The sequence below is a fragment of the Ahaetulla prasina genome, chromosome 4, assembly GCF_028640845.1.
Source record: "Ahaetulla prasina isolate Xishuangbanna chromosome 4, ASM2864084v1, whole genome shotgun sequence".
In the NCBI taxonomy this organism is placed as follows: Eukaryota; Metazoa; Chordata; class Lepidosauria; order Squamata; family Colubridae; genus Ahaetulla; species Ahaetulla prasina.
The window spans coordinates 147,242,182-147,268,564 of NC_080542.1; the positions used below are offsets into that span (position 1 = coordinate 147,242,182).

The window sequence follows — 26,383 nt, forward strand, 5'->3', positions numbered from 1 at the left end:
GCCCCATAACAGGCACCCCCCTTGAGCCGAGAGCTCATCACGTTTTTTAACAAATTCCTTAAAACGTTCGCCCGGCGCAGCGGGCCACCCTCTTTGTACCCAACCGAGTACAGTCCTTAACATAATGTCCCGGTATGATGCCCGAGCCACTTCCTTAGATGTGACTGGGCCAGAGTCCAAAGAGTCAATAAGCAGGATGGGCGTCCCCGGCGTGGGGTCTTCGATCGCCCCTGGTAGTGGACATTTCATGTGCTCTGGCTTCGTCCAGAGCGTTGGCCAGCGTTAGGTTGCTCTTTGCTAGCAGCCGTCGCCGCAAACTGATGTCTCTGACCCCTCGGATGAGTTGCTCAAGCAGCACCTCGTCTAGGTCTCGGTATCCGCAGTCCTTGGACGCTTTCCTTAGGGCGGCCATGTAGTCACCGATGGATTCGCCCTCCATCTGTCTTCGCTCTCCGAATTCAAACCGCCGCACGTATTTGGACGGCGCGTGCGCAAGTGGTTTTTAGTAAGGTTTGCAGAGTTGGCCACGATACCGATTGTATCGGCGTTGGCTCTGCCAGGCTTCCGATATCGATGACCTCCGGACCACAGTGGCTTAAGAAATAAGCCCTTTTGCGGTTATCTGGAACTCCTTGCAGTTCGTTGGCTTCTAGAAAGCTTTCGAAACGGGTCATATACGTTCCCCATTTCTCTCTAGCCGGGTCAAACGGTGCGGGCGGAGTGTAACTGGCCATCTCCGCTTTTCTGCCCTGTGTTTGCTGGGTTCGGGTCTATCGTGCTTCAGCTCGGTTCTGGTTCTCCTTAGCCTCAAGATCCCATCCTCGTCGCCAGTGTTACGTTCTGGAAGTAACGAGGCTGGAGACCAGGGTAGTGACAACAGCTCTTTAATATAGGGTGAACCCAGCAACTGGCTGGGAGAAAAACCTCTCCTTTTATACAGTTCTACTGGAGGCTTCGTCCAATCAGCAACGTGCTGATTTCCCGCTCAAATATTTAAAGGTACATACAAGAATACATAACATAAATCATAAGGATTGCCAGCAACAAGTTATAGTCATACAGTCATAAGTGGAAAGAGATTGGTGATGGGAACTATGAAACGATTAATAGTAGTGCAGATTCAGTAAATAGTCTGACAGTGTTGAGGGAATTATTTGTTTAGCAGAGTGATGGCCTTCGGGAAAAAACTGTTCTTGTGTCTAGTTGTTCTGGTGTGCAGTGCTCTATAGCGTCGTTTTGAGGGTAGGAGTTGAAACAGTTTATGTCCAGGATGTGAGGGATCTGCAAATATTTTCACGGCCCTCTTCTTGATTCGTGCATATATATCATGGGTCTCCAACTTGGGAACTTTAAGACTTGTGGGCTTCAACTCCCAGAGTTCCTCAGGGCTGAGGAACTCTGGGAGTTGAAGTCCACAAGTCTTAAAGTTGCCCTGATACATATGACCTTTCTTGCCACGGTTGTTAAGTGAATCTGGCTTCCTTGCTGGAAGGTCTCCAAAGGGGATCAGGACACTGCGACCGTCATAAATATGAATCGGCTGCCAAGCATCTGAATTTTGATCACATGACCCTGGGGCTGTTGCAACGGTCATTAAGGGTGAGAAACGGTCATATTTTTTTTTCAGTGCTGTTGTAACTTCAAACGGTCACTAAATGATTTTTTTTTTTTAAGTCAAGGACTGCCTGTATCAAACTATGGCCTTTCGTACTCTTTTTCTTAATGTTCTCTTTCTTAATAATGTATGTATTTCTACCATTGGGGTTTTTTGTCTGTTTTGTTCTTTCTGTTAGGAATTCCAAACCATCCATCAATCACTAAAAAACGTTTGGCCTGAAAAAAGCTTTGGAGCCCAATCCAATTTTTTTTTTCTTTCCTTTAAAAGCGATCGTGTAATATTTCGCACATTTTAAATCTCCAAATACGTTGTTCTTGCCATGTCACGATTTTGCTCTCCTAGAAACAAGCTGGAAAAAGATTTTGGCCCTGAACAGCTGAATTCAAACCGGAAATATTTTTAGTTTTAAAGAGCCAATTCTAATGCTTCATTGCTCACCTTTTACTCCTGGATGCCTGTTCAAAATTTTGCAACACCACGCAAGTACCAAATGTGAAGAAGTATCTGTAGGTTAAACAAAGAAAGACAGAGGTCTGTTATTGCTGCTGGCCACTGTAAGATGGCTGGACTTCAACTCCCACAATTCCCAAGTCTGCATGCTTCTATAGCGGTGGACTTCAACTCCCAGAATCCCCCAGCCGGCATGCTTTAAGAGGGCTGGACTTCAACTCCCAGAATCCCCCAGCCGGCATGCTTTAAGAGGGCTGGACTTCCACTCCCAGAATCCCCCAGCCAGCATTCTTTAAGAGGGCTGGACTTCAACTCCCAGAATCCCCCAGCCGGCATGCTTTAAGAGGGCTGGACTTCCCAGAATCCCCCAGCCCGCATGCTTTAAGAGGGCTGGACTTCAACTCCCAGAATCCCCCAGCCAGCATGCTTTAAGAGGGCTGGACTTCAACTCCCAGAATCCCCCAGCCAGAATGCTTTAAGAGGGCTGGACTTCAACTCCCAGAATCCCCCAGCCAGAATGCTTTAAGAGGGCTGGACTTCCCAGAATCCCTCAGCCCACATGCTTTAAGAGGGCTGGACTTCAACTCCCAGAATCCCCCAGCCAGAATGCTTTAAGAGGACTGGACTTCCCAGAATCCCTCAGCCCACATGCTTTAAGAGGGCTGGACTTCAACTCCCAGAATCCCCCAGCCAGAATGCTTTAAGAGGACTGGACTTCCCAGAATCCCCCAGCCCGCATGTTTTAAGAGGGCTGGACTTCAACTCCCAGAATCCCCCAGCCAGAATGCTTTAAGAGGGCTGGACTTCCACTCCCAGAATCCTCCAGCCAGCATGCTTTAAGAGGGGTGGACTTCCCAGAATCCCCCAGCAGGCATGCTTTAAGTGGGCAGGACTTCCACTCCCAGAATCCCCCAGCCGGCTCTGCTTTAAGAGGGGAGGACTTCCGCTCCCAGAATTGAAGGATGGTGGCTGGAGATTTCTGGAAGTTGAAGTCCCCCCCACTCTTAAATTTCCCAAGGTTGAAAAACAGTCTTCCAGGTCAAGGAGACCCTTCAACTCTCATATTCCATCATCCTGGCCAGGTAGGATGTGGCTGCTAGAAGCTCAGGAGATGAAGAAGCTGCCACTAAATGAACAGCTGTAAGTTGAGGACTGCCTGTATTTAGGAGAGAAGCTGGTGATGGGAAACTTTGAGTTATCTGAGTCGGTCTAGAGAGCTAAGGGGCTGCAGGTCCACTCCTACTCCAAACGTTTTCGGGCCACAAAACATGGACCATAAAAACCCATTTCTTGGAACCTCCCAGTCAAGAGTTGTAGCGGCCCTGAAAAAAAAAGAATTTATGTCCATTTTTTCACACCTACAACTGTTGTAGTATCCGCATGGCAACGTGATCAAAATTCAGCCGCTTGGTAACAGACTCGTATTAATGACGGTTGCAGTGTCCTGGGGGGGGGGGTGTCACATGATCCCCGTTTACGACCTTCTGACAAGCAAGGTCAGTGGGAAAGCTCAGATTCACTTAACAACCCTGAGACTCACCTAACAACTGCAGAGATTCACTTAACAACGGTAACAAGAAAAGTCGTAAAATGGGGCAAAATTTACTTAACTGTCTTGCTTAGCAACTGAAATTTGGGGCTCAACTGTGGTCGTAAGTCGAGGATTACCTGTATATATTTTTTTTGTTCAAAAAGTTTTTATTGGTCAAAAAAGGTTTATACAAATACATATCAGGTATGGTAAATTTTCATTTTTCTTATGCAAGATAAGAATTTTGCTCAAATTTTAAACACATACAACAGCCATATGGCAAGCAGGTGACACGAAGTAGCTAAGTTTACAAATCTTACATACGCAATAAAGAAGGGTCAAGAATAAACAGAATATCATACAAAAGAGAATAAGGAAAACCAACACAATACCAAATATCTTTGTCACTTCCTAGTTTTGGATCTCAGAACTCTGGGTTCAGCCTGACCCAACTCCAGGGCCGCAACAGCGGCAGCCGCCTCCGCCCCATGGTCTATAAGCTCCCCTTCTTCAACTCCTGGGTCATCTAATTCCAGGAGGGCTTTGTGTTCCTCCACGTAGGCCGTAGCCTCCGCAATTGTACTAATTTTTTTCGTAATGCCCTCCCGGAAAATCATCAATCCCTCTGGCATCAGCCATCTGAAGCCTACTCCCTTCTGGTACAATTTGCTTGACAAAAAGTAATATTTCTTTCTCATTTCACGTACCTGTCTGGGAATCTGCCTCAGAATGGCTATCTCCCTGCCCCTATAAGTCAGTGCCCCACTCCTATGTTTTCTAAGAATTTCATCTCTCGTCTCTCTTCTCACAAATTTGACATGAACCTCTCTGGGAACTGCATGCGTGCGTGCATATTGTGAATTAACTCTATAAACTCGATCCACATCCCAATTCATGAAGTCAACACCTCTCCCAAGAAATTCTCCCAACAATTTAGTCACAACATCTCTCAAATCTTCTTGGTCCACTTCTTCCAAATTTTGAAACCTAAGGAAATAAGACATTTTATCCATCTGTAGTCCAAGCACAGCATTGCCTGTCGTCTCCTCTCTTTTCTGCACTGCCCGCATCTCACCCTCAGACCTTCCACTTTCTGCTTGTTTTCTGCTGAGACTTGTTGAGTATCCTTTAAATCCTTTTGGATAGTCACAATTTCAGCTCATATATGCCTTTGGCCTCTTAGCAAAGCATCCAGTTTCTTGTGCATATTGGATAACTTTTCCAGAATTCTCTCCATCTCTCCAGCAGTTGGTCTCTGACCTTTTGCCATTTAAAAAAAAAATTTCAAAATCCTCAGGCAAGCACAGTATCCTTGTAATTTCCTCCGGATCCACCAGGGGGCACTCACAGGAGCAACGAGTCCAGAGTACAATTAGTCAACCAGGAAGCCGAAGGGAAGTGATGTCACCAAGATTCTCATAGTGAAGGCGGAAGCTGGGCGCCACCACTGTTCCCCAGAGGAGGGGCCTCAAACCCTCCCCCCTAAATTTCTCCATCACCTCTTCTCTCCAGAGCTCCACAAAACCGGTAATCTTCTTATTTTAAGTTCTCCTCTCTCCAGAATGACCCGTGCTCCTTCCAGCCGCAGGGGAGAAAACCCCCCCCGCACTCCGGGCACTCCACTCGCGTTACCGATATCCCTTCCCTTCTCCATTCCTCAATTCTTCTCCGTTCCTGTTCACCACCAGGCTGCTGCAGTTATAAATCCAAAGCCCGGTGTCACGGGCACAGCGCCCAGCGGCGACCAAAGTAATGGCCGTGGCCTGTGGCCTCCAAACCCCGCCGAGCCTAGGACGCGCCAGCATCGGTCCCCCCAGTCCTGTATGTCGGCTGGGAGACCCCTGGCGAGCCGTCCGTGCGGCAGGTGTCCTTTTCGGAACACCTGGCCCCTAGGGGCCTCGGCGGCGGCCGGATTCGGGCACTGGAGGCAGGAGAAGCCTCCAGACGACCGTTGCCACTGGACACCGGAAGTCGTCTCCGATTACCTGTATATATTATTGTATAAAAGTAAAAAGTTGAGGTTTCATCTTATTATCATATTCTACTGCACCAAATGATTCGGTAGAGTAAGATAATATTCTTATTGTATATTCTAATTGTATAATTCAATTAGAATATTATAAGTGAATATTGTTATTCTATATTTTAATTGTATAATTTAATTAGAATATTATAAGATATATTATTCCATATTTTAATTCTATAATTCAATTAGAATATTATGATAATATTGTCATTCTATATTTTAATTATATAATTCAATAGAATATTATGATAATATTGTTATTCTAAATTTTAATTCTATAATTCAGTTAGAATATTATAAGACAATATTGTTATTCTATATTTTAATTCTATAATTCAATTAGAATATTATAAGATAATATTGTTATTCTATATTTTAATTCTATAATTCAATTAGAATATTATGATAATATTGTCATTCTATATTTTAATTCTATAATTCAATAGAATATTATAAGACAATATTGTTATTCTATATTTTAATTCTATAATTCAATTAGAATATTATAAGATAATATTGTTATTCTATATTTTAATTCTATAATTCAATTGGAATATTATGATAATATTGTTATTCTATGTTTTAATTCTATAATTCTATTAGAACATTATAAGATAACGTTATTCTATATTTTAATTATATAATTCAATTAGAATATAAGATAACGTTATTCATATTTTAATTCTATAATTCAATTAGAATATTATAAGATAATATTGTTATTCTATATTTTAATTCTATAATTCAATTGGAATATTATGATAATATTGTTATTCTATGTTTTAATTCTATAATTCTATTAGAACATTATAAGAACGTTATTCTATATTTTAATTATATAATTCAATTAGAATATTATAAGATAACGTTATTCATATTTTAATTCTATAATTCAATTAGAATATTATAAGATAATATTGTTATTCTATATTTTAATTCTATAATTCAATTGGAATATTATGATAATATTGTTATTCTATGTTTTAATTCTATAATTCTATTAGAACATTATAAGATAACATTATTCTATATTTTAATTATATAATTCAATTAGAATATTATAAGATAATGTTATTCATATTTTAATTCTATAATTCAATTAGAATATTATAAACGAATATTTTTATTCTATATTCTAATATTCTTGTTCTATATTTTTTTCTCTTTTCCCTTCTACCCTACACTTCTCTCTCTTCCCCTTTTCTTTCTCCTATTTGACTTTCAACTTCCTTTATGCCTGGATAAATGAATACAAAAAGCTTTTAACAGCGGCCAAACATCCTCCCCTCTCCTCCACAAGATGGGCTTTGTAGTACTCACTGGACATAAGCATTCAGGAACGAGTCTGCTTTGCAGACGAGATACACATCAGGGACACCAACGGATTCGGAGGTGCTATTCGCCTTCTTTAGCGTCCTGTAGTTCTCCTCCGTCAGATGCCAGATCGCTTGGAAGTGGTCGTTCAACAGGAAAAAGAATTTTACATTCTCCAAAGACCCTTTTCAAGACAAAAAATTGAGACAACCCCCCACCCCCCTTAAAGTGAGAAAGGATCCAGTTTGGAAAATTGTCCAGAAATAAAAAGGAAATTTGGTGATCTTGTAAACAGGCAATCCTCGACTTATGACACAATTGAGCCCAACATTTTTTGTTGCTAAACGAAACGTTTGTTAAATGAGTTTTGACCCATTTTGCGATCTCGTTTCTCACAGTCATTGAATGAATCCCTGACGTTGTTAAGTCAGTAAGGCAGTTGTTAAGAGAATCTGGCTTCCTCCATTGACTTTGCTTGTCGGACGGTCACATAAGGGAATCACGTGACCCCCAAGGCACTGCGACCGTCATAAATACGAGTCAGTAGCCAAGCGTCTGAATTTTTGATCATGTGATCAAAAAGGGATGCTGCAACGGTCACAGGTGTGAAAAACAATTGTGAATTATTTTTGTCAGTGCTGCTGTCAGTTCGAACTGTCACTAAACAAACTCTTATAAGTGTCACTCTGTGGCTGAGCTGGTGGATGCGTCAGAGAGGATGTTATACTAATAATATATCGGCCTTAAAATTAAAGTGTTTTTTTTCCCCTTTTTCCTCTGGGTTAAAAGTGGGCTAAGTACTATATAGAGAAATTTTGTGCCTAATTTAAATTAAAACTCTGAATGCAGGCACAGCTATTCTTCAAGGGACTCTACAGAAAGTCCTTGACTTATGACCACAATTTAAACCCAACTGAAAAAAAAAGGATAAATGGATTATCACCCTCCCAAATTTAACATAACATAACATAACATCAGAGTTGGAAGGGACCTTGGAGGCCTTCTAGTCCAACCCCCTGCCCAGGCAGGAAACCCTACACCATCTCAGTCAGATGGTTATCCAACATCTTCTTAAAAATTTCCAGTGTTGGAGCATTTACAACTTCTGCAGGCAAGTCGTTCCACTTATTGATTGTTCTAACTGTCAATTAATTTGGTTCTTTGTTTTTCCACAATGTTTTCTACCCCCACCCTTAAATTCCCTTAAGTTCAGGGATTTCTAACCTTGTCAATTTTAAGACTTGTGGACTTCCCAGAGTTCCTCAGCCAGCAAAGCTCTGGGAGTTGAAGTCCACAAGTCTTAAAATTGGAGGTTGGAGGTTGGAGACCCCTGCCCTAGTTCACCCCCTAAAGTCATCTACAACTAGCGGAGTACAGATAGTCCTTGAGTTACAACGATTCATTTAGTGACCATTTGAGTGGCTTATGACCGTTGCAGCATCGTGATCAAAATTTAGACACTGACTCATATTTACGACAGTCGCTATGTCCTGGGGGCGAGGTGTCACCTTTCACGACAAGCAAAATCAGTGCAGGGAGACAGATCCGCTTAACAACCGTGTGACTAACTTAACAACCACAGGGATCCATTTAACAACCGTGGAGAGAACAGTCATAAAACGGGCCAAAACTCACTCAACAACTGTCTCGCTTAGCAACGCAAATCATGGGCTCAAATCGAGGTCATAATTAGAGGACTAGACTGTTATCTAGAATTTCCCCACGGTAAATTCCAACCCACCCTGGTAAATTCCAACCCACCCTGGCTGAAGTGACCCATTCCGAAGCCCAGATGAAAAGCGGCTAAACCTGAACCCAAGACAGGGTCCTCGCCTTCTTACCTGTTTGCAGAAGGGGCTTCAGGACCACCGCGTTGATCCGCGCCAGATGCGCTGAGAACGTCTCCTCAACCCTGAGTAGTGACGAGACCACCTCCGAGATCCTCATTTCCTGGGAAGACCCTGTTGGAAAAAAAGAGAAGGCAGAGACGCCGAGTTGGGCCGGAGTTCCAAAAGTTTTGGACGCTTCAAAAAGAAACCAGGTTGAAATTCAACTTGATCCTCCAAATCATGGTTCACACACTGGAACACCCTTAAAAATTCAGCAAAGAGGAAGTGGGTGGGGATTGATATTTAAGATGTGAAAGATTGTGGTGGGATTAAGGATGAAGAGGTGTGGACTTCAGCTCCCAGAATTCCCCAGCCAGCATGATTTAAAATAAGTGGACTTCAACTCCCAGAATTCCCCAGCATGCTGTAAGAGAGGTGGACTTCAACTCCCAGAATCTTCCAGCATGCTGTAAGGGACATGGACTTCAACTCCCAGAATTCCCCAGCATGCTGTAAGGGACATGGACTTCAACTCCCAGAATTCCCCAGCATGCTGTAAGGGACATGGACTTCAACTCCCAGAATCCCCCAGCCAGGCTACTTTGAGATACGTGGACTTCAGCTCCCAGAATTCTCCACTCAGACTGCTTTAAGATAAATTGACTTTATTTTAAGATGGGTGAGCTTTAACTCCCAGAAGAGCTGGCTGGGGAATTCTGGGAGTTGAAGTCCAAACATCTTTAAGCTGCCAAGGTTGAAAAATATTGGGACAGGGCATAATAACCAGATCTAGAAAAATAATCCATGTTTATCCCTGTCCCTTCTTATGCTAAATAAAACCAAACCAGGTTTATTATGAATTTATTTCTACTGGCATCAAATCCCAGACTGTATGATCACTTCTCCAGTCCCTTGTCAATGCTTCTATCATGCCAGGGGCATGATTAAATTTATTTACAAGTGGGGGAGACATAAATAAGTGAGTCAGTAAATTAAACCAGGATATCTTGATTATGATTATATTTTTCTTTCTGATTTGCTTCAGAAAGCACGTGAGTTTGAGCTGCTGCTTTAAGGTGAATTGGGGGAGGAATATTTCTGCATTTCTTTCTGATTTGCTTCAGAAAGCACGTGAGTTTGAGCTGCTGCTTTAAGGTGAATTGGGGGAGGAATATTTCTGCATTTCTTTCTGATTTGCTTCAGAAAGCACGTGAGTTTGAGCTGCTGCTTTAAGGTGAATTGGGGGAGGAATATTTCTGCATTTCTTTCTGATTTGCTTCAGAAAGCACGTGAGTTTGAGCTGCTGCTTTAAGGTGAATTGGGGGAGGAATATTTCTGCATTTCTTTCTGATTTGCTTCAGAAAAGCACGTGAGTTTGAGCTGCTGCTTTAAGGTGAATTGGGGGAGGAATATTTCTGCATTTCTTTCTGATTTGCTTCAGAAAAGCACGTGAGTTTGAGCTGCTGCTTTAAGGTGAATTGGGGGAGGAATATTTCTGCATTTCTTTCTGATTTGCTTCAGAAAAGCACGTGAGTTTGAGCTGCTGCTTTAAGGTGAATTGGGGGAGGAATATTTCTGCATTTCTTTCTGATTTGCTTCAGAAAAGCACGTGAGTTTGAGCTGCTGCTTTAAGGTGAATTGGGGGAGGAATATTTCTGCATTTCTTTCTGATTTGCTTCAGAAAAGCACGTGAGTTTGAGCTGCTGCTTTAAGGTGAATTGGGGGAGGAATATTTCTGCATTTCTTTCTGATTTGCTTCAGAAAAGCACGTGAGTTTGAGCTGCTGCTTTAAGGTGAATTGGGGGAGGAATATTTCTGCATTTCTTTCTGATTTGCTTCAGAAAAGCACGTGAGTTTGAGCTGCTGCTTTAAGGTGAATTGGGGAGGAATATTTCTGCATTTCTTTCTGATTTGCTTCAGAAAAGCACGTGAGTTTGAGCTGCTGCTTTAAGGTGAATTGGGGAGGAATATTTCTGCATTTCTTTCTGATTTGCTTCAGAAAAGCACGTGAGTTTGAGCTGCTGCTTTAAGGTGAATTGGGGGTGGAATATTTCTGCATTTCTTTCTGATTTGCTTCAGAAAAGCACGTGAGTTTGAGCTGCTGCTTTAAGGTGAATTGGGGGAGGAATATTTCTGCATTTCTTTCTGATTTGCTTCAGAAAAGTACGTGAGTTTGAGCTGCTGCTTTAAGGTGAATTGGGGGTGGAATATTTCTGCATTTCTTTCTGATTTGCTTCAGAAAAGCACGTGAGTTTGAGCTGCTGCTTTAAGGTGAATTGGGGGAGGAATATTTCTGCATTTCTTTCTGATTTGCTTCAGAAAGCACGTGAGTTTGAGCTGCTGCTTTAAGGTGAATTGGGGGAGGAATATTTCTGCATTTCTTTCTGATTTGCTTCAGAAAAGCACGTGAGTTTGAGCTGCTGCTTTAAGGTGAATTGGGGGAGGAATATTTCTGCATTTCTTTCTGATTTGCTTCAGAAAAGCACGTGAGTTTGAGCTGCTGCTTTAAGGTGAATTGGGGTGGAATATTTCTGCATTTCTTTCTGATTTGCTTCAGAAAAGCACGTGAGTTTGAGCTGCTGCTTTAAGGTGAATTGGGGAGGAATATTTCTGCATTTCTTTCTGATTTGCTTCAGAAAAGCACGTGAGTTTGAGCTGCTGCTTTAAGGTGAATTGGGGTGGAATATTTCTGCATTTCTTTCTGATTTGCTTCAGAAAAGCACGTGAGTTTGAGCTGCTGCTTTAAGGTGAATTGGGGAGGAATATTTCTGCATTTCTTTCTGATTTGCTTCAGAAAAGCACGTGAGTTTGAGCTGCTGCTTTAAGGTGAATTGGGGAATATTTCTGCATTTCTTTCTGATTTGCTTCAGAAAAGCACGTGAGTTTGAGCTGCTGCTTTAAGGTGAATTGGGGAGAATATTTCTGCATTTCTTTCTGATTTGCTTCAGAAAAACGTGAGTTTGAGCTGCTGCTTTAAGGTGAATTGGGGAGGAATATTTCTGCATTTCTTTCTGATTTGCTTCAGAAAAGCACGTGAGTTTGAGCTGCTGCTTTAAGGTGAATTGGGGTGGAATATTTCTGCATTTCTTTCTGATTTGCTTCAGAAAAGCACGTGAGTTTGAGCTGCTGCTTTAAGGTGAATTGGGGAGGAATATTTCTGCATTTCTTTCTGATTTGCTTCAGAAAAGCACGTGAGTTTGAGCTGCTGCTTTAAGGTGAATTGGGGAGGAATATTTCTGCATTTCTTTCTGATTTGCTTCAGAAAAGCACGTGAGTTTGAGCTGCTGCTTTAAGGTGAATTGGGGAGGAATATTTCTGCATTTCTTTCTGATTTGCTTCAGAAAAGCACGTGAGTTTGAGCTGCTGCTTTAAGGTGAATTGGGGAGGAATATTTCTGCATTTCTTTCTGATTTGCTTCAGAAAAGCACGTGAGTTTGAGCTGCTGCTTTAAGGTGAATTGGGGTGGAATATTTCTGCATTTCTTTCTGATTTGCTTCAGAAAAGCACGTGAGTTTGAGCTGCTGCTTTAAGGTGAATTGGGGGAGGAATATTTCTGCATTTCTTTCTGATTTGCTTCAGAAAAGCACGTGAGTTTGAGCTGCTGCTTTAAGGTGAATTGGGGGAGGAATATTTCTGCATTTCTTTCTGATTTGCTTCAGAAAAGCACGTGAGTTTGAGCTGCTGCTTTAAGGTGAATTGGGGGAGGAATATTTCTGCATTTCTTTCTGATTTGCTTCAGAAAAGCACGTGAGTTTGAGCTGCTGCTTTAAGGTGAATTGGTGGAATATTTCTGCATTTCTTTCTGATTTGCTTCAGAAAAGCACGTGAGTTTGAGCTGCTGCTTTAAGGTGAATTGGGGAGAATATTTCTGCATTTCTTTCTGATTTGCTTCAGAAAAGCACGTGAGTTTGAGCTGCTGCTTTAAGGTGAATTGGGGAGGAATATTTCTGCATTTCTTTCTGATTTGCTTCAGAAAAGCACGTGAGTTTGAGCTGCTGCTTTAAGGTGAATTGGGGAGGAATATTTCTGCATTTCTTTCTGATTTGCTTCAGAAAAGCACGTGAGTTTGAGCTGCTGCTTTAAGGTGAATTGGGGAGGAATATTTCTGCATTTCTTTCTGATTTGCTTCAGAAAAGCACGTGAGTTTGAGCTGCTGCTTTAAGGTGAATTGGGGAGAATATTTCTGCACTTCTTTCTGATCTGCTTCAGAAAAGCACGTGAGTTTGTGCTGCTGCTTTAAGGTGAATTGGGGGAGGAATATTTCTGCATTTCTTTTTGATTTGCTTCAGAAAAGCACGTGAGTTTGAGCTGCTGCTTTAAGGTGAATTGGGGGAGGAATATTTCTGCATTTCTTTCTGATTTGCTTCAGAAAAGCACGTGAGTTTGAGCTGCTGCTTTAAGGTGAATTGGGGGAGGAATATTTCTGCATTTCTTTCTGATTTGCTTCAGAAAAGCACGTGAGTTTGAGCTGCTGCTTTAAGGTGAATTGGGGGAGGAATATTTCTGCATTTCTTTCTGATTTGCTTCAGAAAAGCACGTGAGTTTGAGCTGCTGCTTTAAGGTGAATTGGGGTGGAATATTTCTGCATTTCTTTCTGATTTGCTTCAGAAAGCACGTGAGTTTGAGCTGCTGCTTTAAGGTGAATTGGGGGAGGAATATTTCTGCATTTCTTTCTGATTTGCTTCAGAAAAGCACGTGAGTTTGAGCTGCTGCTTTAAGGTGAATTGGGGGAGGAATATTTCTGCATTTCTTTCTGATTTGCTTCAGAAAAGCACGTGAGTTTGAGCTGCTGCTTTAAGGTGAATTGGGAGGAATATTTCTGCATTTCTTTCTGATTTGCTTCAGAAAAACGTGAGTTTGAGCTGCTGCTTTAAGGTGAATTGGGGAGGAATATTTCTGCATTTCTTTCTGATTTGCTTCAGAAAAGCACGTGAGTTTGAGCTGCTGCTTTAAGGTGAATTGGGGTGGAATATTTCTGCATTTCTTTCTGATTTGCTTCAGAAAGCACGTGAGTTTGAGCTGCTGCTTTAAGGTGAATTGGGGGAGGAATATTTCTGCATTTCTTTCTGATTTGCTTCAGAAAAGCACGTGAGTTTGAGCTGCTGCTTTAAGGTGAATTGGTTGAGGAATATTTCTGCATTTCTTTCTGATTTGCTTCAGAAAGCACGTGAGTTTGAGCTGCTGCTTTAAGGTGAATTGAAGGAGGAATATTTCTGCATTTCTTTCTGATTTGCTTCAGAAAAGCACGTGAGTTTGAGCTGCTGCTTTAAGGTGAATTGGGGTGGAATATTTCTGCATTTCTTTCTGATTTGCTTCAGAAAAGCACGTGAGTTTGAGCTGCTGCTTTAAGGTGAATTGGGGGAGGAATATTTCTGCATTTCTTTCTGATTTGCTTCAGAAAAGCACGTGAGTTTGAGCTGCTGCTTTAAGGTGAATTGGGAGGAATATTTCTGCATTTCTTTCTGATTTGCTTCAGAAAAGCACGTGAGTTTGAGCTGCTGCTTTAAGGTGAATTGGGGGAGGAATATTTCTGCATTTCTTTCTGATTTGCTTCAGAAAAGCACGTGAGTTTGAGCTGCTGCTTTAAGGTGAATTGGGGGAGGAATATTTCTGCATTTCTTTCTGATTTGCTTCAGAAAGCACGTGAGTTTGAGCTGCTGCTTTAAGGTGAATTGGGGGAGGAATATTTCTGCATTTCTTTCTGATTTGCTTCAGAAAAGCACGTGAGTTTGAGCTGCTGCTTTAAGGTGAATTGGGGGAGGAATATTTCTGCATTTCTTTCTGATTTGCTTCAGAAAAGCACGTGAGTTTGAGCTGCTGCTTTAAGGTGAATTGGGGTGGAATATTTCTGCATTTCTTTCTGATTTGCTTCAGAAAAGCACGTGAGTTTGAGCTGCTGCTTTAAGGTGAATTGGGGAGGAATATTTCTGCATTTCTTTCTGATTTGCTTCAGAAAAGCACGTGAGTTTGAGCTGCTGCTTTAAGGTGAATTGGGGTGGAATATTTCTGCATTTCTTTCTGATTTGCTTCAGAAAAGCACGTGAGTTTGAGCTGCTGCTTTAAGGTGAATTGGGGAGGAATATTTCTGCATTTCTTTCTGATTTGCTTCAGAAAAGCACGTGAGTTTGAGCTGCTGCTTTAAGGTGAATTGGGGTGGAATATTTCTGCATTTCTTTCTGATTTGCTTCAGAAAAGCACGTGAGTTTGAGCTGCTGCTTTAAGGTGAATTGGGGAGAATATTTCTGCATTTCTTTCTGATTTGCTTCAGAAAAGCACGTGAGTTTGAGCTGCTGCTTTAAGGTGAATTGGGGGAGGAATATTTCTGCATTTCTTTCTGATTTGCTTCAGAAAGCACGTGAGTTTGAGCTGCTGCTTTAAGGTGAATTGGGGGAGGAATATTTCTGCATTTCTTTCTGATTTGCTTCAGAAAAGCACGTGAGTTTGAGCTGCTGCTTTAAGGTGAATTGGGGGAGGAATATTTCTGCATTTCTTTCTGATTTGCTTCAGAAAGCACGTGAGTTTGAGCTGCTGCTTTAAGGTGAATTGGGGGTGGAATATTTCTGCATTTCTTTCTGATTTGCTTCAGAAAAGCACGTGAGTTTGAGCTGCTTTAAGGTGAATTGGGGGAGGAATATTTCTGCATTTCTTTCTGATTTGCTTCAGAAAAGCACGTGAGTTTGAGCTGCTGCTTTAAGGTGAATTGGGGGTGGAATATTTCTGCATTTCTTTCTGATTTGCTTCAGAAAGCACGTGAGTTTGAGCTGCTGCTTTAAGGTGAATTGGGGGAGGAATATTTCTGCATTTCTTTCTGATTTGCTTCAGAAAAGCACGTGAGTTTGAGCTGCTGCTTTAAGGTGGATTGGGGGAGGAATATTTCTGCATTTCTTTCTGGTTTGCTTCAGAAAAGCACGTGAGTTTGAGCTGCTGCTTTAAGGTGAATTGGGGTGGAATATTTCTGCATTTCTTTCTGATTTGCTTCAGAAAAGCACGTGAGTTTGAGCTGCTGCTTTAAGGTGGATTGGGGTGGAATATTTCTGCATTTCTTTCTGATTTGCTTCAGAAAAGCACGTGAGTTTGAGCTGCTGCTTTAAGGTGAATTGGGGGAGGAATATTTCTGCATTTCTTTCTGATTTGCTTCAGAAAAGCACGTGAGTTTGAGCTGCTGCTTTAAGGTGAATTGGGGGAGGAATATTTCTGCATTTCTTTCTGATTTGCTTCAGAAAAGCACGTGAGTTTGAGCTGCTGCTTAAGGTGAATTGGGGAGGAATATTTCTGCATTTCTTTCTGATTTGCTTCAGAAAAGCACGTGAGTTTGAGCTGCTGCTTTAAGGTGAATTGGGGGAGGAATATTTCTGCATTTCTTTCTGATTTGCTTCAGAAAGCACGTGAGTTTGAGCTGCTGCTTTAAGGTGAATTGGGGGAGGAATATTTCTGCATTTCTTTCTGATTTGCTTCAGAAAAGCACGTGAGTTTGAGCTGCTGCTTTAAGGTGAATTGGGGAGGAATATTTCTGCATTTCTTTCTGATTTGCTTCAGAAAAGCACGTGAGTTTGAGCTGCTGCTTTAAGGTGAATTGGGGGAGGAATATTTCTGCATTTCTTTCTGATTTGCTTCAGAAAAGCACGTGAGTTTGAGCTGCTGCTTTAAGGTGAATTGGGGGTGGAATATTTCTGCATTTCTTTCTGATTTCACAACCCGCGCGCCGAATCTAATCTAATCACTATAAATAAAAAATAGCAATAATATATTCAGGGTTGGTCCACTTGAGATTGTGATTTTATTCTATTCAAAATGACTGGCTTAGTTCAGTGCAATACTTGTTTTGCAGCTGTCTTTCGCAGTACCTTTTTCAAATTTGGGTACTGTCCTCTTTGTAAACAAATTAGCAGTCTACGTGGACAGATTAAATATCTAGAATCTCTAATCTATGCTCTCCAAGCAGAAATTAGGTACCCAATTCAGCCATTCCAGCTGCTGAGCCATCAGCCCCCTCTACCACAAAGATCCAGCAGGAAAAGGGCAGTATGGACAACCGTGGGATCTGGCAGGGTGAGAGCTGTGAACCATAAACACAAAGCTTTTACAGTGTCCCAGTATAACAGATATAGTGCCCTTGCTGACCTAAATAGGAACACTAAAGTGACAGATCAAGGTAGTTGTGATACTGATAACTCAAACAATCAAGGGATTATGGTTCAAGATGAAGAACTTACTTTGGAAAAGTGTGAACCTACTTTGGAAAAGTGTGTATCAAGTATTACAGATCGGTCACACAAGAAGAGCAAGGTATCCAAAAAGAGAAGCCACCTTCTGATTGGTGATTCAATTGTAAGGGATGTAAATTTAGGAAAGGATATGGAGGTTTTGAAAGACGTCAGGTGTCTACCTGGTGCTACTGCCAGCAGAGACAAGAGGCGTATTCTTAAGATAGTCAAGAATGCCAGTAAGGATTCTGATGTTGATGCTATTATACACCTTGGCACAAATGATCTGTCCCAAAAGGATGTGCTTTCTGTGCAGAATGATTTCCAGAGCTTAGGGTATGAACTTAATAGCATAGGTTGTAGGCTTAACTTTTCAGAGGTTTTACCAGTACATAAGGAACAAAAAGGTAAAGGCCAGCGTGTAGTGGAGTTTAATGTGTGGCTAAAGGAGTGGTGTAAAAGGGAAGGCTTTGGTTTTATTAGTCATGATGTCTGCAACTGGTCCAATGAAAATTGTACAAAGAGATGGATTGCATCCATCAAAGAAAGGACTGAGTTACTTAGCAATACATTCACAGATTTTCTGGATAAACATTTAAACGGACAGTGGGGACAGAGAATTAACTGATAAGGAAAATTTCTGTCCCCAGCAATCGAAAACTAAAAGGGTTATCAGTGCATGTAACATAGATGTCTGTATGGGTAAGACTATCAACCATGCTATCAAGCAAAACCAAGCATTTAACAGTGAGTGCCATACCATGTGCACTAAACCAACAGGTGGCATGAAAGTAGGGGCAGTCAACACAGGTTATGTAGACAGTAAACACAAGATCAATCCAAATGGACTCAAATGTCTATACACCAATGCACAGAGTATGAGGAATAAACAGGGTGAATTAGAAATCCAAGTAAATGAGGGTAGATATGATATTGTTGCCATTACGGAAACTTGGTGGGATGAAACTGACAAATGGAACATACAACTAGAGGCATATAAATTATTTAAAAGAAATAGACCAAATAAAAGAGGAGGTGGAGTTGCACTATATATAAAAAATAACTACATCTCTACAGAAATAGAGCACATCAATGATGAAAATCATCTTGAATGTATTTGGGTCAATATAAAAGGGTGAAAACGATATTGCCATAGGTCTATACTATAGGCCACCCAACCAAACAGAGGAAGTAGATGAACTTTTGCTAGTCAGCTAACTAAGGTATGTAGGAAGCACATCACAGTAGTAATGGGGATTTTAACTACCCTGACATCAACTGGGAAACAAACTCTGCACCAAGTGGAAAATCCAACAGGTTCCTAACAAACCTAGCAGACAACTTTGTTTCCCAAAAATAGAGAAGGCGACAAGGGGTCAGCCATATTGGACTTAATTCTCACTAACAGAGATGAAATGATAGAAGGTGTTGAAGCTACAGGAACCTTGGGGCAAGTGACCACGCAATATTGGAATTCAACATTAAGCAAATACAAGTAGTAGAACAAAGTCAAACTAGAGTCTTGGACTTTAAGAGAGCTAATTTCAATAAACTTAGAGAGATCTTGAGAAGGATTCAATGGATGAGAATCCTCAGGGGGAAAACAACTCAAGAAGCTTGGGAAATTTTGAAAAGTGAGATTATAAAAGCACAGTCTAACACAATACCAATGAAGAAGAAAAATAGTAGATCACAAAAGAAACCAGCATGGATGCATAAAGAACTATCTGACAAATTGAAAGACAAAAGGACAAATATAAAAATGGAAAGAGGGCAAATAACTAAGGCAGAATATCAGCAACAGCCCGAGCCTGTAAAGATGAAGTGAGGAAAGCTAAGGCTCACAATGAACAAAGGCTAGCGACAAAAGTAAAAATAATAAAAAGCTTCTTCCAACATGTTAAAAACAAGAAAAAAGTCAAGGAAACAATTGGCCCATTGCTGGGAGAAAGTGGCAAGAAGATGACAAGCAACAGGGAGAAAGCAGATCTACTTAACTCATATTTTGCATCTGTCTTTACACAAAAGGAAAAACAATCCAACCTATCAAAACAGCACTACAAAAACAGATTAGAAACACAAGTTAAAATAGGGAAGAAAATGGTAAGTGAACACCTGTCTACCCTAGACGAGTTCAAATCACCAGGACCGGATGGATTACACCCCAAGGTTCTGAAGGAACTGGCAGACGTGATCTCAGAACCACTGAACTATATCTTTCAAAGATCCTGGAGCACAGGGAGCTGCCAGAGGACTGGAAAAGAGCTGATGTAGTTCCCATCTTCAAAAAGGAAAAAACAGATCCAGGAAACTACAGACCTATCAGTCTGACCTCAATACCGGGAAGATTCTGGAAAAGATAATCAAGCAACGAATCACCGAACACCTAGAAGCAAACAAAGTAATAACCAAAAGCCAACATGGGTTTGTCAAAACAGATCATGCCAGACTAATCTTATCGCATTCTTTGACAAAATGACAAAATTAGTAGACCAGAGGAATGCTGTTGATATAATTTACTTGGACTTCAGTAAAGCATTTGATAAAGTAGACCATAACCTACTACCAGATAAAGTAGAAAATGTGGGTTAGACAGCACCACCACCAGATGGATTCGTAACTGGCTGACCAACCGCACTCAACGTGTAGTCCTCAACGGAACTACATCCACATGGGAGGAAGTATGCAGTGGAGTACCCCAAGGCTCTGTTTTAGGCCCAGTACTCTTCAACATCTTCATCAATGACTTGGACGAGGGGATAGATGGGGAACTCATCAAATTTGCAGATGACACCAAGCTGGCAGGAATAGCCAACACTCCAGAAGATAGGCTCAAGTTACAGAAAGATCTTGACAGACTTGAACATTGGGCGCTATCTAACAAAATGAAATTCAACAGTGAAAAAAGTAAGGTTCTACATTTAGGCCAAAAAAACAAAATGCACCAGTACCGTATATGTGGTACCTTGCTCAATAGTAGTACCTGTGAGAGGGATCTTGGAGTCCTAGTGGATAACCATCTAGATATGAGCCAGCAGTGTGCAGCAGCTGTTAAAAAAGCCAACACAATTCTGGGCTGCATAAACAGAGGGATAGAATCAAGATCACGTGATCGTGCCTTCTATAATTTTGTCAACAACAAGCTTAAAAACTCTAGACGCATGCCACCTCTAAAAGATCCTGATGGCAATGAATACAATGCTGAAGAATCTAGAGCAAACCTCTTTAATAAATTCTTTGCATCAGTTTTTGTCAACAGTGATGGCACTCATCCAACATTCCAAATTTGTACAATCAATGAGCATGACAACTTAACAATTGTTGATTTTACAGAAGAAAATGTTGGTAAAGCTCTAAGTAAATTGAAGCCATCTCTATCCATTGGACCTGATGGTCTTTGTGCTTACTTTTTAAAAAAACTCTCTAGTAATCTAGCAGAACCCCTAAGTATAATCTTTAATATAGCCTTTAGAACCAGTTCCCTTCCCAGTCTCTGGTCGCTAGCCACAGTCATTCCAGTTTTCAGGAAAGGCGACCCCAGCCTAGGTGATAATTATAGACCTATCTCCTATGTTGCGTCGCCTGCAAGGTTATGGAATCCATCATCAACCAATCCATTACCTTACACTTAGAAATGCACAACCTTCTCTCAAATAAACAATTTGGCTTCAGGAAAAAATTATCATGCAATCTACAACTTCTCTACTGTAAAAACCTATGGACTACTAATCTTGATCTAGGTAAATCAATAGATGCAATATACATAGACTTCTGCAAAGCTTTTGACTCAGTAGTACATGATAAACTTCTCCTAAAATTAAAATCCTATGGCATTTCAGGACCCTTACACCACTGGATATCTGCTTTTTTGTCAAACAGACAACAAATAGTTAAAATTGGTAATGCTCTTTCAAATCCTGTTCCTGTCAAGAGTGGTGTTCCTCAAGGCAGCGTTCTTGGACCTACTCTCTTTATAATATATATAAATGATCTTTGTATTGATATTTCAAGTAACTGTGTTCTCTTTGCTGATGATGTCAAACTTTTCAACACCACTGACAATGCATCCACAATTCAAAAGGACCTTGATCATCTATCTGCCTGGTCTAAAATTTGGCAACTACAAATTTCAACCAGTAAATGCTCAGTCTTGCACATTGGAAGAAAGAACCCAATCACAAAGTACATGCTTGATGGACATTGCCTGCAGATGACCCCCACCCTGTCAAAGACCTTGGGTTTTGCATCTAACGATTTAAGTTCCAAAGCCCACTGCAACTACATAGCTAAGAAGGCTCTAAGAGTTGTCAACTTAATTTTACGTAGCTTCTTTTCAAAAAACACCATGCTACTGACCAGAGCATATAAAACATTTGTTAGGCCAATTCTTGATTACTGCTCTCCTGTCTGGAACCCTTACCATATATCTGACATCAACACAGTTGAGCGTGTCCAAAGGTATTTTACGAGAAGAATTCTCCATTCCTCTGAAACTAATAAAATACCTTATTCCACCAGACTTGATATCTTGGGTCTAGAAAACTTGGAACTTCGTCGCCTTCGACTGGATCTGGGTTTAGCATATAAAATCATCCGTTGTAATGTCCTTCCTGTCAATGACTTTTTTAGTTTCAATAACAATATCACAAGAGCTACAAACAGATTCAAACTCAATGTCAACCGTTCCAGTTTAGATTGCAGAAAACACGATTTCTGTAACAGAATTGTATATACTTGGAATGCATTACCTGACTCTGTGGTTTCTTCTCATAACCCCAAAGGTTTCACTCAAAAACTGTCCACGGTTGACCTCACCACTTTCCTAAGAGGACTCTAAAGGGGCGTGCATAAGAGCACAAACGTGCCTACCGTTCCTGTCCTACTGTTTCTTTCCCTATGTATATACACGTTTTTAGTACCTCATTTCTCCTCATATATACGTTCATATATTTATAACCTTTTATGTAACGCTTGTATATTGTTATGACAAATAAATAAATAAATAAATAAATAAATAAATAAAATAAATAAGTGCTAGTACCACTTTATAATGCCTTGGTAAGGCCACACTTGGAATATTGCATCCAGTTTTGGTCGCCACGATGTAAAAAAGATGTTGAGACTCTAGAAAGAGTGCAGAGAAGAGCAACAAAGATGATTAGGGGACTGGAGGATAAAACATATGAAGAACGGTTGCAGGAACTGGGTATGTCTAGTTTAACAAAAAGAAGGACCAGGGGAGACATGATAGCAGTGTTCCAATATCTCAGGGGTTGCCACAAAGAAGAGGGAGTCGGGCTGTTCTCCAGAGCACCTGAGGGTAGAACAAGAAGCAATGGGTGGAAACTGATCAAGGAAAGAAGCAACTTAGAACTAAGGAGAAATTTCCTGACAGTTAGAACAATTAATAAGTGGAACAACTTGCCTTCAGAAGTTGTGAATGCTCCAACACTGGAAATTTTTAAGAAAATGTTGGATAACCATCTGACTGAGATGGTGTAGGGTTTCCTGCCTGGGCAGGGGGTTGGACTAGAAGGCCTCCAAGGTCCCTTCCAACTCTGATGTTATGTTATGTTATGTATGTTATGTTATGATCTGTGGGCATCTGTTTTTAATACTGTATTATTATGTTTGCTGTTGTTTTTCAGTCTGTAGAATCACATCAACAAGCAAAACAAATATGAATACATTGGGTGAAAACATGACTTGAAATCTAATTTTCTGCCTTCCATATGTAGCCAACCTGAAAAACGTGACTTATGACCAGCCCTCACACTTACGACCATCATAGGATTCCCATGGTCACGTGATCAAAATTTGGGCACTTGGCAACCGGCATGTATTTATGATAGCTGCAGCATCCTGGGGTCACATGATCCCCTTTTGCAATTTTCTGACAAGCAAAGTCAAAGTCAGGAGCCGGATTTACTTAATGACCATATGATTCACTTAACAACGGCAGTCATTCGCTGAACAACAGTGGGGAAAAAAGTTTGTAAAATCGGGTGCGGTTCACTTAACAACTGCAGGAATTTACTTAAGAACAGTGGCACCAAACGTTGGGAAATCAGGCGTGACTCACTTAACAATCTCCTTGCTTAGCAACGGAAATTTCATGGTCGTAAGTGGAGGACTGCTTGTAGCGGGAAGTTTTCAGCTGTGGATAAAAAGGCGTTGAGCACACAAAGGCATCTCTGCAAATCGACAACTGCTTAAGAATGACATTTTTTTTGCGTGTATGTGTGTATCCAAGGTATGACATTGTATAACAACACAATCTCTTGTACAGTTTTGGTTTGCGCACTGCGAACGGGCTGGCCCATTTTGGAAGTCTGCAAACTTTTGGGGAGTTTTTTTTCCTCTTTTTTTCCCCCCCCCCCCCAACAGCTTTTGAAACCGGACTGGACACACTGACTCACAAACGGTGAACAAACACATTTCTATTTTCTGACCTCTTTTTAAAAACGTAGCAACCCCAACCTCAAAAATCTACAAACGGGATGAATGCAGCTCAGTATGAAAATCGTGAATCCTGTCTGCTTGCACCGTTGTTAAATTAGTCACACGGTTGTTAAGTGAATCTGATTTCTCCATTGACTTTGTTTGTCAGAAGGTCGCAAAAGGAGATTATGTGACTCTGGGGACATTGCGACCGTCATAAATATGAACCAGTTGCCAAGCGTCTGAATTTGGATCCCATGGCCACAGGGATACTGCAACGGTCATAAATGTGAAAAATGGTTGTAAGTGCAAGGATGGGTTGTAAGTCACTTTTTTCCCAAGCATCTGAATTTAGACCCGATGACCAAGAGGTTGCTGCAATGGTCATAAGTATGAAAAATGGTTGTAAGTGCAAGGACCGACTTGCAAGTCATTTTTTTCATGCTGTTCTTACTTCCTGCTTACTGACTACTTACAGTCAGTAAATGAACTGTTGTAAATTGAAGATTAGGTATGGGCCATCACAGCTGGTGGCTTTCAAGGGTTGGGTGGGGCACCGGGGCCTTATGCAACCTAATTATGCAAGGCCTTTTTTTCAAGTTTCTAGACCTCACCCTTCCTGTGCCCTGACATGATTTCAACGTCCCTCTTCCCTTAATGATTAATTACTCAGGCATGTATTTACAAGGCCTGGGGTGCCTTGGGAATCTTTTACACAGTTTATCCACCTTGGTGTAAATCAAGTAGCTCAGCCAGCCAACGGGGTTGTCCTTAATTTGGGGAGCTGCGAGAAAGACCTGGGTGTGATTTCTGACTCGGTTCTCCCTTCCCAGCAGTTGGCAGGGAAATAGACCTTCGCCTATATATACGGAATGGTATAGATTAGAATAACTTTACTATTATCACTTTGAATGCACGCTAATCGGCATACAGTAAAATGATATTTCATACATTAAAATGAAATTTTGGGTCTTGAGTAGGGGGGGGTCAGAATAGATGACCTCCGAGGTCTTTTCCAACCCTGTGAGTCTATGTTCTCTCCCTGGCAAGAGTTTAGCAACAGGGTAAAATTGTTCCTTCAACAGGTTACAGGCATACGGGTCTGGATGGGGAGAAACAGGCTCAAGCTTAATCCCTCCAAGACGGAGTGGCTGTGGATGCCGGCATCCCGATTCAGTCAGCTGCAGCCGCGGCTGGCTGTTGGAGGCGAGTTATTGGCCCCAAAGGATAGGGTGCGCAACTTAGGTGTCCTCCTGGATGATCGGCTGTCGTTTGAAGACCATCTGACGGCCGTCTCCAGGAGGGCCTTCCACCAGGTTCGCCTGGTTCGGCAGTTGCGCCCCTTCCTTGATCGGGATGCCTTGTGCACAGTCACTCATGCGCTCGTTACCTCTCGCTTGGATTACTGTAATGCTCTCTACATGGGGCTCCCCTTGAAGTGCACTCGGAGGCTTCAGTTAGTCCAGAATGCAGCTGCGCGGGTGATAGAGGGAGCTACGCGTAGCTCCCATGTAACACCGCTCCTGCGCAGACTGCACTGGCTGCCTGTGGCCTTCCGAGTGCACTTTAAGGTTTTGGTTACTACCTTTAAAGCGTTCCATGGCTTAGGGCCTGGGTACTTACGGGACCGCCTGCTGTTACCACACGCCTCCCACCGACCCGTACGCTCCCATAGAGAGAGACTTCTCAGGGTGCCGTCCGCCAAACAATGCCGGCTGGCGGCCCCCAGGGGAAGGGCCTTCTCTGTGGGCGCTCCCACACTCTGGAACGAGCTTCCCCCGGGTTTACGCCAAATACCTGACCTTCGGACATTCCGTCGCGAACTGAAGACACATCTCTTTATCCGCGCGGGGCTGGCTTAAATTGGAATTTTAATGTTAAATTTATTAATTTTTAAACGGGTTTTTTAGTGTATGGTAAATTTTAATCCTCAGGCTAATTTAAATAAGTTTTTTAAATTGTATTTTAACCTGTATATTGTATTGCTGGTTTTATCTTGCCTGTACACCGCCCTGAGTCCTTCGGGAGAAGGGCGGTATAAAAATCAAATAAATAAATAAATAAATAAATAAAATACAAGCAGTCCTTGAACTTACAACCATTCATTTAGGTTGTAACTTCCGAAAATGTGACTTATGATTGCTTTTCATACTTACGACCGTTGCAGAATCCTCGTGGCCACGTGATCAAAATTCAGATGCTTGGCAACGGACTTATGACAGTTGCAGAGTCCCTGGGATGTCACACGATCCCCCTTTTGTGACCTCCTATGAAACCAGATTCACTTAACAACTGCAGGGATACGCTAATAATAATAATAATAATAATAATAATGTTTTAATTTGTATACCGCCCTTCTCCCGAAGGACTCAGGGCGGTGAACAACCAAATAAAATACAAACACAGACACATACAATATTAAAAAACAACCCTTAAAAAACTTATTCAATTTGTCAAAAAATTTAAAATACAAATTACAACCATAAAATTACAAAAATTTAAAACCCATTTAAATTAAATTAAAATTTTAAAAATCAAGCCAGTTCAGCCATACGAAATAAATAGGTTTTAAGTTCGCGGCGAAAGGTCCTAAGGTCAGGTAATTGTCGAAGTCCAGGGGGAAGCTCGTTCCACAGGGTAGGAGCCCCCACAGAGAAGGCCCTCCCGCTGTTTGGCTGACGGCACCCTGAGGAGTCCCTCTCTGTGGGAACGCACCGGACGCTGGGAGATAGAGGCCGGCAGTAGACGGTCCCGTAAGTAACCCGGTCCTAAGCCATGGAGCGCTTTGAAGGTGGTAACCAATACCTTGAAGCGCACCCGGAAGACAACAGGTAGCCAGTGCAGTCTGCGCAGGATCGGTGTTACATGGGAGCTCCGACCCGCTCCCTCAATAACCCGCGCAGCCGCATTCTGGACTAGCTGGAGTCTCCGAGTGCTCTTCAAGGGGAGCCCCATGTAGAGAGCATTGCA

At 41.7% G+C, this 26,383-nt stretch overlaps 1 protein-coding gene across 17 annotated transcripts in view; it reads right to left on the reverse strand.

The window, feature by feature from the left end:
• ALS2CL (ALS2 C-terminal like) overlaps nt 1–26,383 on the reverse strand; it is a 63,637-nt gene that overhangs the window by 31,381 nt on the left and 5,873 nt on the right. For 5 of the 17 annotated variants that reach the window (XM_058179930.1, XM_058179926.1, XM_058179937.1 and 2 more), the window contains 3 exons: nt 8,781–8,900; nt 6,946–7,123; nt 2,057–2,122 (listed from right to left, as the gene is read on the reverse strand). In XM_058179930.1, coding sequence (XP_058035913.1) covers nt 2,057–2,122; nt 6,946–7,123; nt 8,781–8,886 — 350 coding nt within the window. In that variant the 5' untranslated portion in view covers nt 8,887–8,900. Of the gene's footprint in view, nt 1–2,056; nt 2,123–6,945; nt 7,124–8,780; nt 9,031–25,569; nt 25,719–26,383 lie in introns of all 17 variants that reach the window. The other 12 variants (XM_058179932.1, XM_058179924.1, XM_058179934.1 and 9 more) reach the window with 7 other exon arrangements.